General features: G+C 40.2%; 2 protein-coding genes across 28 annotated transcripts in view; both read right to left on the reverse strand.

Annotated features, from left to right (window-relative positions):
* Positions 1-14987, reverse strand: part of LOC1269515 (sorbin and SH3 domain-containing protein 1) — a 34390-nt gene that overhangs the window by 13834 nt on the left and 5569 nt on the right. For 4 of the 27 annotated variants that reach the window (XM_061649943.1, XM_061649955.1, XM_061649954.1 and 1 more), the window contains 7 exons: positions 5544-6146; positions 3267-3323; positions 1165-1629; positions 775-936; positions 567-703; positions 407-479; positions 264-299 (listed from right to left, as the gene is read on the reverse strand). In XM_061649943.1, the coding sequence (XP_061505927.1) occupies positions 264-299; positions 407-479; positions 567-703; positions 775-936; positions 1165-1629; positions 3267-3323; positions 5544-6146 (1533 nt within the window). Of the gene's footprint in view, positions 1-263; positions 300-406; positions 480-566; positions 704-774; positions 937-1164; positions 1630-3266; positions 3324-3566; positions 5521-5543; positions 6147-11856; positions 11938-12743; positions 13372-13398; positions 13417-13516; positions 13934-14987 lie in introns of those variants that run through there. The other 23 variants (XM_061649945.1, XM_061649957.1, XM_061649966.1 and 20 more) reach the window with 21 other exon arrangements.
* Positions 6294-11843, reverse strand: LOC133392064 (uncharacterized). Its single transcript, XM_061650004.1, has one exon. The coding sequence runs from the start codon at positions 9790-9792 to the stop codon at positions 6595-6597; it is 3198 nt and encodes a 1065-aa protein (XP_061505988.1). The 5' UTR covers positions 9793-11843; the 3' UTR covers positions 6294-6594.

Here is a 14987-nt window from a genome sequence, read left to right on the forward strand (position 1 = left end):
ACTGGCACAAACACGTGCTCCCATGTAAAACGTTGGTTTAAGTGCAAAATGTTGTTACGTGTTGTAAAAAATTGCTATGTCTGATAAGATGTTACGGGGGTACCCAGATATAATTTTATATAACTTGATAATAATGATATCAATATGATAAAACGGGTGCAAAATGTATGACAAAAGGAGACGAGCAAATGGCGCATATGTAATCTTATGGTTAGGATTAAAGTAAATCGGTAGAAACTGAAGATAAATCAGACTCTTATCACCTCTGCGAGTTTTGTATCGAACGGTAACATAATCGGCTGAAAAGGGAAAAATGCGTGGTGTAAAAAGTATAGAAATATGCACTGTTTATTTGTTTTTGTTCGATTCTTTGTTTCAATAAACAAAGCAGACCCCAATTACTCACCATCATCCTGGGTTTTGTGCAGCGTTTGGTACATTTGTTTATACCATTTGTCTCGATTGCCTTCATCAATTTCCTAAAAGCAAGTTAGGTCGTTTTACTCATTTTGAAACTTCTGTTGTTTGATTGATTGAAGATCATTTCACTATGCTTTGAAACTTACTGATCGTAACGTGAGTGGCATTCCTTCCCTGGTAATAGGGCCGATGCCATCAACCTTGTGAGCTGTCTGTTGCATCTTGCGATCCTGGGAATAATTGTTATCTTGCAAAGATGTGCTAGCTTTTTCCGATCTTTGTCCTATTGAACATTGAGGACAGAAATTAGTTTACAAATACTTTTGCGGCTTCCATTTTGATGCAAGTACTGACCTACTAAAGGCTTTTGATTAGCTGTAGGATTTATGATGCCCGCGCTACTCTGTCGAGAGGAGTTCGTCATTAAAGACGATGAGGTGCGAATAATACTAGTAGTTGAGCCTTTCTGCTGGCTCTCTGATGTTTCAGATGCTTTTATAGTCGCTGTTTTTCCATCTAGATATGAAACTTATTGGTTAGTCGTTAGTCAACACACTTGGTGCGGATATTGATAAAGCAATGTATTGTGCCTAAATGTTATTACCCGTTTGCCCGCACACTCAACTGTAGAATGCAGATCAAACAATAACCGTAAGATCTGGAGAGAATTGTGCTACCAAACCGGTGAGATGGTTGCACTCTTGCATAGGATCGCTTCGCAAATTTTAATAGAACATTTCTTACCTTTCGATTTAAGAAGTGTATTTATCGTTGGGTCATGTGAGATGGTAGATTTTTGCTGGGGTGGAAATCGTACTTGAGTAACCTGACCTTGTGAGGTTGTGGATGCGCTTGCCGAGCGAACAGGTGCCCCAAGTGTTGGGTTTGAGGCGGAGTTTTGAATTGGGTAAGGTTTGAAGTTGTCTGAAATGGGCAGTGGGGGATTGTAGCCGGGCTGGTTCCAGGGGGGCGCTACCACGGTCGAAGGATCAGCCGGACTTGGGGTTAAAGTTCTCCGTGTTGGTTTCGGCGATTCAAACCCGATTGGACGGAATTCGCGACGTTCCGTTGCGGGTGATGGGGGCGCGCTGCGTGGTGTCCAAACGGGAGATTGTTGTGATGTGTTAGACTTGTTCTTGGATGACGATCGTTCGGCAAGTTCTTCCTTGGTTAGGACTTCTGTAGATCGATTGAAGGGGGACCACACGCCTGAAATATTCAATCTCAAATGAGTTATGATAGTTTTCAACAAAACTTCAGAAATGTACATAGCAAGTACACATATAAACGCAACATTGATTTAAATATAACAACAAGATCAGTATCAAAGCATATTCGTTTGCATATAATACAATAAGCCAGATAATACACGTTAGCTAGAAGTATTTATATTATTTTATTGGGTTTTATGTATGATTTGTGTAAATGTTGTCGTTCAATAATTGTTGAAAAAGCGATTGATATGTAATTCTTCTTTTAAAAGGAACAAAACAGTAGAATGGTTTAAAATAATCAAACGAACTGCACCAATATTAAACCATTTCAGCAAGCCTTTCGGTTACAATGTTATATGTAGTTGAAAACAAAATCGCGCCTGATTGATGAGTATAAAGCAATATATTTCAGAACCTTTGATTTAATGTTTATCAGCACTGTTAACACATTTCCTTAATCGTATCTCAATGAGCAAGGACATTTTTGAAAAAAAAAAAAGTTTTTGTGAGTTTTTCTTCTATCGTCGTTCATCGTTTTCCATCCGCAGCGAATACAACGTACAACCATGTGGGCGTGATTCAGAGGATATTATTCCCACGTCTGCTTTCAGACGGAGGTTGGTCAGACTTGCGTCCCACGATTGTGGTTTGCTTATGGTAAACCGTGTGGCATTACAAAATTAGGACTGCGCGCTAGGATGGATACAAGTTTTATTTATAAATTCGTCATTTTTCGACAAACCAGATCTGAATTGGAGCGACGACTTTTTTTTTCTATGTGGAATGAGCATGAATGAGTTGGAAATAAATATGCATTATTGTTTATGTACACCACAAACATAAATATATTGTTTGAATATTTATAATTAATTTGAAACCATGCGTGTATAGTTATATATCAACAAATATATCTACAATTTTGAGTCGCCTGAACCATGATTACATTCAACACTGTTATCAATCGCAAATTCTTTTCAGTATGTCTTGTGTTCGAAATTTGTTCGTAACTAAATCATAATTACGTAACAAGAAAAAAAAACAAAGCATAAAAAATGCGTATTACATTATCTAGAAGACTCATGTGCCTTGAACCTGTATGTGAACTGTATGGAACACTTCCATAAGTACAGACAGAAAAAATGAACTAGCTGTAAACATCTGGACTCAATTTTTAGCATTTACCCTCGCAACTGAACGGCAAGAGTTTGCGAGAGCACGACAGCACATCGATGGGTGTTGATTTGTTGAGGTTTTTCATTTTCAATTGTAAACATTCGTGTTGGATTACACTGCCTGAGACTTTAAATTACATCATTAGGCACGAGAAAAGACGATGAACTAACCACTGCCAGTATCGTAAGTCTTTGATATGCGATCGGGCTATGAATGCTTGTATGAATGTATGCTTGTTTTGTGTAAAAATAGCGTACATTACGTGTTAAAATGATTAAAAATTCTGATATGTATCACGATCTTAACATCTTATTTTATGTTTTTTTTAAAATACGTATAAATTAACACTAAATCAAATTAGGATATCTTTAGGAATATAAGTTTTACAAAAAATCTTAACAAAAAAAAGTCCTTGAACTTTGTGTATCTTAGGTTATGCATTCATACAACCTCACTTACCTAGGCTAGATGTTTTTGCCTTAAATTTAGGGCCAATTGTTAACGTTGTTCCGCTCTCTGCAATCATATCGACCACCATGTAATAGCTATAGTATATGCTAATGTCTGTTTAATTTCGCAACGTATAAAATTAAACGTTTATGATGGTTTATGATGTACAAAACAACTATCGCTACTGATTTAGATGTATTTGTGCGCTAAACAGATTGTCCCTAGGATTAAGCCAAATATGTTTTTTCCAATAAGAATCTTCCCAAGGAAGACTATGCATGAAATTGAAAGACAAACTCGACTACTAACCCTGACCCATATTCGACGTCTTAACGATCTTGAATGGATCTTCAACTTCGTTTGGGTAGTCTGCCGCACGAGTGTGTATGTTTACGTTATATCGCAAGCCGATCGCAATTCGTCAATTCAACTTTAATACGTTGGCTTTAAGTTTGCAACATAACAACGACATTATAGATACACAAATGTAATGATCAGTTTCAAAAACAAAAAAAGAGAAAAAGAGAAATAGAGTGAAGGTGAGAGAGCAGGGATATACACTGGATCATACACACGACACGCATTCACTTGGCACATATGTAGATGTCACTTAACACGATGTGATCGATGTACTAATGAGTGCTGTTTTCATTTAAAAAAATTAAGATCAAGTATGTGTATAATAATGCACTGTAGAATTCACGTGGTGCCTTTCACTGTGATTAACAATACGAAAGCAATCACTATTATTGTTGCCGTGTAATGAACAAATTCACTGCCGTAATCAAATCGTATCTATCTATTGCAATCAGTATGAAAGTATGCAAGTTTTTATATTGAAACTACATCCTATGCATAAATTGGCACAACATGGTGATGGCGGATTTTCTCATTTCATCTCACGCCAAATAACACGATTACACTGATCTTTCAGCAAAAGATTTGAAAATTTACAAAAAAATGACTGTTCGGTTGGACTCTTTTTCTCAGACTACGCGCGAAGAACCATCGCCCGCGTCGATCGTTTAGAACGAGTTTTCTCTCGCTGCTGTCGTCCGGCACAACATTTTCTTTTCTCCGTTTTAAGTATAACCCTGCGTTGGTGTGTGTATGCATACTGACCATGCGCACTTGGTATTGCTGAGTGCACAACGGTTATAGCTTTCGTCTACTCAGTTGGACCGAAGCCAATAGTTTACAAAAAAAAAAGATACTTTCTTCCTATCTAATTGTGAAGAATCATCTCTGTTCTCTTGATCCGTTCAACTGGCGTGGTATAGGGTTTGAAAAAGGTGTATTCGTTATAACGGTATTAGAGTAGCTCTTGTTTACCATTTTTTCACGCCGTCACTCGTCCGTACGCCGTCACTCGTATCGTAATATGTGAGCGTATATTTGCGATCAATGGCTAAAAATAATAATGTCTACGTACCGCGCTCTACCTTTGCTTTCTACCGTCTACTTTAGAGTCTGCGTCTCATCATCAGTTCAGTATCGGATAAGATTGATACTCTGCACTGCACACTCACGTTCATCGTATGCCGCTTAAACTACTACGTCAATGTTTTGAATGGCTTGATCCAATTGATCAGTGGAAAAGGTGGTTGCTCCAAGAAGATAAATACAAAAATCACACATCATTCGTCTTTCTCACTGTTATGGTTATTACAGTAAGAATATTACAGGTTCGAAACTTAATAGTAAAGTATTGCCGTTTGATTTAACATGTGTGTTATCTGGTCTTAGTGCATTGGTTTGACAATTATCCTAATAATCCATATTCAACTATGCAGATACAGATGATTGAACTTTCGGAACTTTTGCACTCCCATCAATTGACTGCATCATTAAGCAGTCAATCTCATCACATCGATGAAGCACAACAAATGTTGTTGTGGTAGCACATGATAAACAAAACCAAACAAATGGTGAATGTAAAGTATTTTCTCAAAGGCTAAAAGAACATATCGTTACAACAGTTATCATGGCTTAGTGAGTGTTATAATCGTCGCGTTAAAGATGTTAGACTGTTGAGAAATCAGGATTATGTTACCTCTTAACACAAACTGTACACGCAATTACGAAGCAGCAAACAGCAACAGTACAAAGTTACATAATAAATCCTTGAATTTTACATAACACAAGCATTGTTTAAATGCATCAGTAAATCAACATCATCAGGTATTAGTCGGGGAAGACAACAGGGCATCAAATGCGTATAAGGATACAGTTCCTTACAAATGCAAATCATTAGCGGGGGAGAAAAAGGACAAACATTAAACATACCGCGCGAAAATAAGAAATCTTTAGCAAGCACTAGTGCGTGATCAATCTCATGCAGCAAGTCGGCTCCCGAGAAAGAACCATTATCAGCATTAACAGCATCACAATAAACTTGTCCATAGATACCATTGTTGGTCGTACCGGGTTTTGGCTGCGATTCGTCCAATGACGCAGAACTGTTGTAGGGTTTTCGCTGGGTAATCGTATTAACACTACTATCAATAGAGTTTTTTCTAATACGCTGTTCGAACTGTTGGCACTTGTCACTGACGCTAACTATCGGTTCGGAAGTTGCTTCATCTTTTTGTGCCGAAACAATACCGTTGTTATCGGCATGTTCTCGTTGGTAAGTAGAGGCACCTTTTAAAGGTTGTGCTGCAGTTGTGGAACCAATACTTTGCTGCTGCTTTTCCTGGTGTGTAGCAATGAGTGCCGCTACATTAACCTTGATTTCGGTAGAATTATTATCTTCCAAATGTGATTCATTGTCGTGATTTGATGGGTCTCCTGCACGGGCTTTTCCCGGTGCATCATTGGGTTTGTTTCGTGATACAAATGATATTTTAGACGTTGCGAGAGGAATTCGTGACGGCGAAAAGTTTCTCACTAGTGGAACGCATAAAGTTGGAAAAGAAAAATAGAAACAATAAAAACCTCATTTTATAGAAAATCAACGTGTAGAGTTTACTTTGACTTTGTTTAAAACATGAGTTTGGAAATAATACAACATAGTCGGTGCACAGATATGGAATGTTGTAGGATTTAAATCGCACTAATTATTTATTGTGATTATTTTACAGTCATTCACAGTTTCTGTCATTGTTTTTAGGGAATCATTGGGAACAAAGCATTTTTATATCGTATGATAAGGACCAGTCTTCACGCACAAAACAATTTAATGAGTATTTTATGTATGGAAAGTACAACAAAAAATGGATTGTTATATGTCTATAAAAGCCGTTCACAAAAAAGGTTACAAATTTCAAACACAAAGTTAAACATATTGCAGAACGCTTGTGGAAAAAGGATATTATGAAACGGAAGACATTGCTGATCATTTGCGGAAAGAGGGTGATATGAGACGGACGACACTCCACACAACTATCCCAACGGTGATTGGGACTAGAACGGACATCCAGGACCTACTTGCGCTGTTAGTTTGATCCCGTCGTTCCGCAGACTCACCGGTATGAGTAGGTTGTTGTTTTGTCGAAACGTTGATGTTGGGCGTAGTCGTAGATTCAAAGTGCTGCCTGTCGGCGATCGCTTCGCGTTGACGGATTTCTCTAAACTCTTTAAACTCTGCTTCGATGTTTTTCCGGCTTGCTGTAGGTGTCGATGGTGCGCTGGCAAATCCACCGCCGCGTAATTTGATGACGTGGTTTGCTTCTTCAGCTGCGGCCTGCGATGCCATTAATTCTCGCACACGATCTTTGACTTTTTTGGTGAACGTTTCTTCGCTATTTGTTGCGGGTTCAGTTAAAGTGTTAGGTGGTGGTGGAGGTGGAGGAATTGGTCCAAGGCCGGATGCAACGGTAGCATTATTTGCGCGATGGTTATTGATGAATGATCTTTGCAGATCATGTTGTTCAAGTTGATCAATCGTATTAAGACTGTCATCTTTTTGTCGATTGTCAGAACCAGTACCAACCCCAGTGCTTATCATCATCGTATTATTGATATTGGCAACGCTAGATCTTTCTATAGCAAAATCCCTCTGTTTTGAGACAAAATATTTTCTGCCGGGCTCAGCATTCCTTGGTGGATTGGACTCATGGGAGGGTACTGTGATTTGTTGCAGCTCTCTTTCAAATCTGGCCGTTTCTATTTCCAGTTTGCGAAATTCTTCCTGTAATTCAGCATCTTTTAAGAAACTGATCTCTGTACGCATATCGGCTACCTTTACTTCCTTCGGTTGGTGCGGTGAGGTGGAGGAATCATTTGCAATTTCTAACGGTTCTGCACACCGGTTTGGAAATTTTGATTGATCTTTGTGCACAGTTTTATGCTGGCTTACAAATATGTGTGTTCCAGTCGTATTGGTACTCCCATTAGTAACTGTTTCATAACTAGTATTTTGTGAATTTGAGGGCAACCGAACAATAGTTTCTTCATAACTGGCACATGAATTCTGTCCACCGTGATCTACATCGCTCTGTTCTATTTTTGGTTCACGGTCGATGTTGCTCCCATGGGCCGCTTGGTTTCGTGTCAAATCAGCTACCGTGCAACCACTCTGGGCATGGATTGCCGGGGAAACTTTGCAGAGTTTTTCTGCGTTTTCTTGATGATGTCTTTCCGATGAGCTCGCGGTGCTTCCTTGGTCTTGTATTAATTTGAATAAAACACTTTGATCATCGCACGAAGCGCTTTTCAAAATTGTCTGCCGCTCAGGTGATGCTACTGCATCGACACAATCTTCCGTACTAGTTTGATTAGCATTTGCATGATCACTTTTACTATGATGACCGCTACTATGAGTTTGAGCATTTTGCCCAATGGTAGAAGATCCGGTCGAATTCGACGAGAGCGCCTCTACGGTCAGCGGAACTAACTGTGCAAGGGGTGGTGTGTCAGATCTGTTGATTTCTGCTGAATCGGCCGAAAGTTGACCCAGATTAGTCACGTTTGCCTTTTCGTGTACCGGAGGTGGAGGCAACGGGATTGCCGGTTTTGCCACCACTCGCGGCGCAGGAATGGGTTGCGGTGTAGGTGTCTGAACAGTTTGATTTTCCTTTTTCACAACAGTTTCAACAGTAGAGTCTGCCTCCGAGGGGTACATGTTTTTCTCGATTAGCGATGGTGTTTCCTCGTCCCGAACACAATGATTCACCGTAGAATCGATGCCGAACTTTGATGCACGATCACGATCGATCACTGAGAATGGCGGATCCTTCAAAGCCGTAATGGCATTGTGATTATTACCGAGGACAGCCGATGCGCGATCACGATCAACGACTACTACAGAGGAGCTACTAACCCCGAGCGATGACCAATTTTCAGTTGCTACGGTTGTATCGGATGCTCCGCTCTTTAGAGTATTTCTATACTCGCTCATCTCCTTCGCTACGTTATGGACCTGCCGGTTGGCTCTCTCAGCATTGTGAAGCTCACACAGATCATCACGAACGCCACCACTTAACGTAGAATCATTAAGAATAGCGTCTTCATACTCGCGCATTTGGTTTGGCTGAAAATTGCTAGCCTGCGCATGCGTTGCAGAATCTCCACTGTGGTTGAGAATGTCGTACTGTAAACACTGATCTCCTGAAATCGCAAGATTTTGCGTACAGTCATTTGCCTTACAAATATGCGGATCAGTTGGTTCGTCGGCATCTATATGATCGATAAATTCTTCAAAACTGGGTGTATCGACAAGTTTTAGTTCAAGGTGTGCAGGTGTTTTCTCCCAATTGTCCGCGTCTAAATCGCTAAGATCATCCAGACTGCTTGAGTTTGAACCGATATTGATTACTTCAGCCTGCATCATTTCATTATTGACCGTTTCCGTGGTGCAAATGCTTCTGTACTCAAGTGGTGCCATGTCGCTCTCCTTGGTGTCTACTAACATACACGTTGTTGCAACCTGATGCTCTTTTTGTTGAAATCGAGTTGAAGCGCCCTGGCGCGGAATATCACGTCGCCGCTTTCTCCGTTGATGGTGTTTTATAAACTCGCGCAGTACATTTGCCGGACTGAATTTGGTTGTTACGTGCGCAACAGTGTTTTCGTCTCCACCTGCTTCATCAACTAAATTATTCACAGGCGCTAGTTGAACTGTGTGATCGTTTGCCGGTAAAATGTGTGAATATTCACTGTCACTGCATTCGCTGGTTTCTTCTTCTCGTATCACTTCTAGCCGCGAAGGGTGTGTTGAGAGACGAATAAAATTATCACCGGCTGGATCATGACTGTCCTCGTACTGTTGGAAGATTGTAGATGGGTTTCTTTCCCTATCTGCAACGGCACCGTTATCGTTGTCGTCGTCGTAAACATCCTCGAGCTCTTCGATTATTATCGATGGATGGCGATAATCACCTGCAACAGTGGACATTCCGTTTAGGCACTCTTGTTTTGAGGAAGGCGAATCCACCCTATACTCGGGGCTATGCTCTCCATCCGGTTGTTGATCCATGTTCTGGTGGCTGTGTACCAAATCAGCTGTTCTATTCGCCTTCACCGCTGATGTTGATCCATAGTCGCTACTCGATTGACTACCTCGGTTGCCACTGATACACGAACTACACCTCATGTTTTCCGATTCAAAATGACACTTCTTCTTACTCACACGATCGCATTCTGCACTCGCATACAGCCATGCGCGTAAGTGCTATCGTATCTATACCCTATCGTATCCGCGACTTAACCAACACACGATCGTTCACAAATCTACCACCACATAGGTTTGGCAGTGTGTTTTGCCGACACTCATTATCAATGTCACTACCGTGAATGCAAGAACGCCGCGAAACGTACCGAACAGACGTAAATGGTGTTGGCCATAGAGTTAGTTAGGCTGTCGGATTAGTAACAGATGCTACAAGCTACGATTTTGAAAATTGCACATTGTTTTCACTAACACCACTATTCGATTAGCATCGTTGATATTGTTGATATACCAATGGCATCAAACCAAACGTGCCTTTGCATACACTCCCAAAATAGCGAGCCATCGCAATATTCTTTTCGTTCACGGTATAGAATCGTACATATGCTTATGGCAATCACTACGCACAACAGTTTCAGACATAAAATCCCAACGCAGTTTTCCGGCACTCCTATTTGGTTCTAGCGCTTACGTAGGGACGTGAATTGAATGCAAAAGAGGTAATTTGGCACTCAACCAATCTAACACGGCAATGGAATGTGTCTCGGCTCGTTTTCATAAAACACCACGCGCAGTCAGTTCTAACAGAGGATCACTATGCGACTCACTTTATATTTTCCTTGCGTCTCTGTACTGATATCTGGACCGTGCCACTGTGTTCTAGCGTTTGAACAGCTGATCGAAAAATTCAAAACTGTGTTAAGTGTATGATCATGATTATTTGTTTAAACAGATATTTACTGTACGCTTGCTACGTAAATTCGTCTATTGCGCTCACGTGCTTTAAGCAACGATAGAAAAACACACATAGACTGATTATGGCACTACCACAGCTTTCTCATTTCACTTCAGCAAACAACGAACGGTGTTGAAATGTATAATTTCACTTTTAAACAGTATCGTGCCTGACGCCGGCTAAAACTAAGAGAATGCTGCCGAATCTTGGCAAACGCAAACGTCGAGTGTTTATGTCCCGTGTGCACTCTGCAGCCATCTGATTTGGATAGGCCGTTTTCGAGTGAATGAGAAATGGAGCGATAGAATGCTAAAGGGGTGTTTTTTCTCGTTTCAAATTTCCTTTTTTGATGCATATTGCCATCGCACCACCGCGAAAAGATTGGCTCTTCTGTGCAATGGAACGCAAGATGGGATGACGTATGTGTTTTTTTAGCTGCTTCCCTCGCGCTTGATTTGCTCAAACTCAGTTTGTGGAGGCACGTTGTTTTATAGAAATTTTGTTAGCACGTATTTTATTAAATCAAAACAGCACTACTTTTAAAAGGAACTATATGGCCAAGAAAAATATACACATTCACAGGGACTTTGCGGTTCGGAGCTTAACTTTTTTCATCAACAAATAGGCCTGGGTCTGCCTTTTTCACTGTTGAAAACTTCGCTTAGAATATACAAGTTTACCCATTTCAGGCTGTTATCAAAATTACTGATAAGGGTTTACACCGTTTCACTGACACTCATACGTTCATTGGATGTGCGTTTCTCTCCAACGTTGGAGAATAGAACGGGAATTATAAAGTTGACCAGCAATGCCGGGACACGTTTTCACAATACATCTAAGCAGAGGTAACACAGTGTGGCGTGTAGGTTTGATAAGAGGTGTAAGTCGCAATCATTATAGTATACTATAACAGATGCTCATATTTCTGTTTAACATCAACAATGACGTTCTTCCCATGCACAAACAATCTGGCTTCTAAATTTACCACAAGTGGATTGAGATAGTTAAAATACGGAATTTGAAGTGCATAACAGCTTGAAATCTATTATCTCAGTGTATGTTATGTTACCATCTGGCATTGAGCCATGCTTCGAAAGTGTTTTATCTAGTATTTAGAAATAATAATCATATTCGTTTGGAATCTATTATGTCCGATCGCTTAAGAATAGTTTGCATGACTTAAGTGACGCTAGTGCTTTTTATTTAGTTATTCGCGAACTACTAAATCAAAGTTATTTACAAACTACACATACCTGAATGAAATTTCTCCAAAGATTTCGTGTGTTGAATATTAAGTTCTGGACTGTTTAATGGAGTACCTGAAACAAGTTATAAATCTTGCTTTGAGCATCTGTTATACAAACAAAGCACATATTAATGCCACATATTAAATTAAAGCATTTGGCATTTCACCCAGAGCGTACTGATTTCGCAAATTTTAAGATTGGGTTTATCACGAGAGTACCGCTTTGCAGTGTCAAAGATTGGTTTTATATAGCCTACATTTAGGCGTATATGCTACACGAACGGTAAGATGATTTCTAATATTTTTGTAGAATCGGTTTCATAGCATACCGATATCATATCTATAAGGTTGATGCAATTTAGAAATTATTTCATACTTCTATTAAGAAGAAATTATTGACCAAATGTGAACTGAACCACTGTATTATGTTAAACATTGCAGTTATCAACCCCAACGAATCCTAAAAAATGCCCATTTTCGTTTTTTTGTCAATCACAACTCAGCAAAGTTTTTCACATCACCATTCGCCGACTTAGCAACGGAATGCCGTTCGCTGTTGATTACTGCTAGAGAAGCTTGAAGATTCAATTGTTGAGAACCTGTCAACAGCTCTCCGAACATGCATAATTAATTTACAACGGCAAATTTAAACTTATGCTTAACGATCTGTCCATTGTATTGCTATGTCCAATGCGTCGGACGTCTCATATGACATCATATCAGAAGATTTTGTTTACACACTAACACACTGATGACTGAATTTCAAAATAAAACTCAAATATCTATCCCTCCTCCACGATTCGTATCCCTCTAATTCGCTATGCAATTTCATACACGGGGAGTTAATGAAACACGAACACACACTGCTTCTTGCTATTCACAATTCTTACTCACGGCTCACTAGCTTTTGTAGAACTTTTCGTTCCATTATTCACAAATGACATTTGTTGACGATCATTACATGCTCACTAGCGCCGAACAGTAAATTACTGATTTGTGTTGGCCTTGTGCACCTGTTCATGCTTTTGTGGTTGGTTCACAATCGTAAACTTGTCCTGATACTTGTTTCATAATCTATACACATACCATGTATGATCACTGTTTCATAATTGCAAATCCAATAACATCATCTTTTATCCGTGATTGGTTTAGATTTCCCGATACATATCTAGTCGGGTATGGAATTCTGTATTTGATCATGCTTGGTAGTAGTGGTTTCAGGAGACCGCAAAATGGTAAAGGTAACGCTGTCCACCGCACGTAAACCGGCATCGATAACGTTTTCGACCTCTCTTCCTTATGAATTATACATTCTTAAACGAACTGTTTGGTTGTATGCTAATATGCAAATTAGTTTAAATAATTCAAGTTTTAAATATTCCTGTTTTGTGCGATATTTCTCCAGGTTACTGTTAATATATATCAACTCTCGCGGTTCCATGATTGTGTACATTGCAGCACGAATGGAGTAAAAACACATTTAAAATCGATCAAGTTAGTCCATTTTTCAATTATAGAAGCATAGACAATTACAAATACAACAACCAACCGTAGAGAGTCTGTGCCACTAACTATTCTGCTACGTGGTAAAACTACATTAGTGACCCTGTATACACGGTAGACTCGGTGATCGGGTCGTTTCGCAAAAGAAGATGAACAAGAACTACCTAGTATGGTCGTGCCGGAAACGATGAGATCTGTGTTTCACGATGCTGTGAATCAGCCTTGCTCGAGTATGTACGATCGTAGAAACACTGTGAGAACGAAACACAGCCGTGTATGCAAAACCAGAGTAAATGTGTATTCTGGAATGCTCAGTTCCGTTAATCACAGCAAATAGTTCGGTAGGAGCTATGGATTACTATGCATGCTATTAGTACACTGATTCCGATGTCGTTGTGGTGCTCTGATGGACACGTTAATGTTATGCTTAGGAAATCACTTGCAACATAACTGGAATTAGTGGGTCGCACTTTCGCGTTCGACGGACGAAACACCGCACAGCACACTCTCGGCGGTATTGGACGGACGGTTTGAACTTTATCGTTCAAGCTGTAACGCGATACTGTGCGCGACTGGTTTCATCGTCGACATCATCGTCGTCGAGGCACGCCGATCGCGATGTGGTGCTAGATGGCACGGTCTCTCTGTGTTGAATGCTGCTGTTTGTTGTTGTCGCTCTACCACCATCCCATCCCTTCTTCGAGGCTCGTTACTCTGCTCCCCCAGTGGTTTGACCGATTCGGGTTCAGTTGGCTTAGGAAGGGATACAGCGTGCACAGAACGCGCGAGCCGCGCTCTATCGCGCACATTCACACAGGGTTACCAGTGATTGTTAATGACTTTGCAGTGGAGGCTTCGTCAAATTTTTGTACACCAATACATAAGCCACATATCAAAGCATTACTATAGAAATGTTCTCGGTAATACAAAAGAACTTGGTTTGAACGGATGTTGTAAATGGCTAGTACTTATTTGAACCAAAACACTTCTAATATAATGTATAATATTATAAACCTTTTTAGTTTAGTATAATCATTAAAAAATAGTACTTATGCACATCGTTTACATCCGGGTATCTATTTGTAATATCTATTTCAGCTTTTGGGATCGGTTGTTGTTCTTCTGAAACAACCGAAAATGACTAAATAGTTACTTGAATGTATGCACGATCTCCGTAAACGCGGCAGACTAGCGGGATCTGCTTGCTGGAGTTAAAAAGTTATGCTTCGGTCACAGTAATGCAGTGTCGACAAAGGCAAAAGAGCCTAGCTTAAAGAGCATAGTGTGATTGCCGTGATGATGTTAATTAAGTGGACGCACACACGCATGCAACATCAATACGCTGCAGTGCAGGGTTTAAACGCCAAAACGCCGAGAGCAGCAGAGTACTGGTTGCTGAGAATGGAATCTCTTCTCTCGGGTGCGCCACCCCGAACGGTCGAGCTTCGATCGTACGAACCTAACACACTTTTACGCATGTGTTTGAAATAATGGTAGACAATACTTTTAGCAGTTCCGTTGTGTGTTTGTTTTCATTTCCATTTCGTTTGACCGCTGACTTTGTTGAGGGTGTTTCGAAGGTTCCGTTTCAAAGGTGGGGTACATTGGGTTCGAGTGACAATAGAGCAGTACAAC

This window comes from Anopheles gambiae, chromosome 2 (assembly GCF_943734735.2).
Source record: "Anopheles gambiae chromosome 2, idAnoGambNW_F1_1, whole genome shotgun sequence".
In the NCBI taxonomy this organism is placed as follows: Eukaryota; Metazoa; Arthropoda; class Insecta; order Diptera; family Culicidae; genus Anopheles; species Anopheles gambiae.

Coding starts and splice junctions, on each gene's coding strand:
- LOC133392064 (XM_061650004.1), bottom strand. CDS start 9,792: ATGAGGTGTAGTTCGTGTATCAGTGGCAACCGAGGTAGTCAATCGAGT.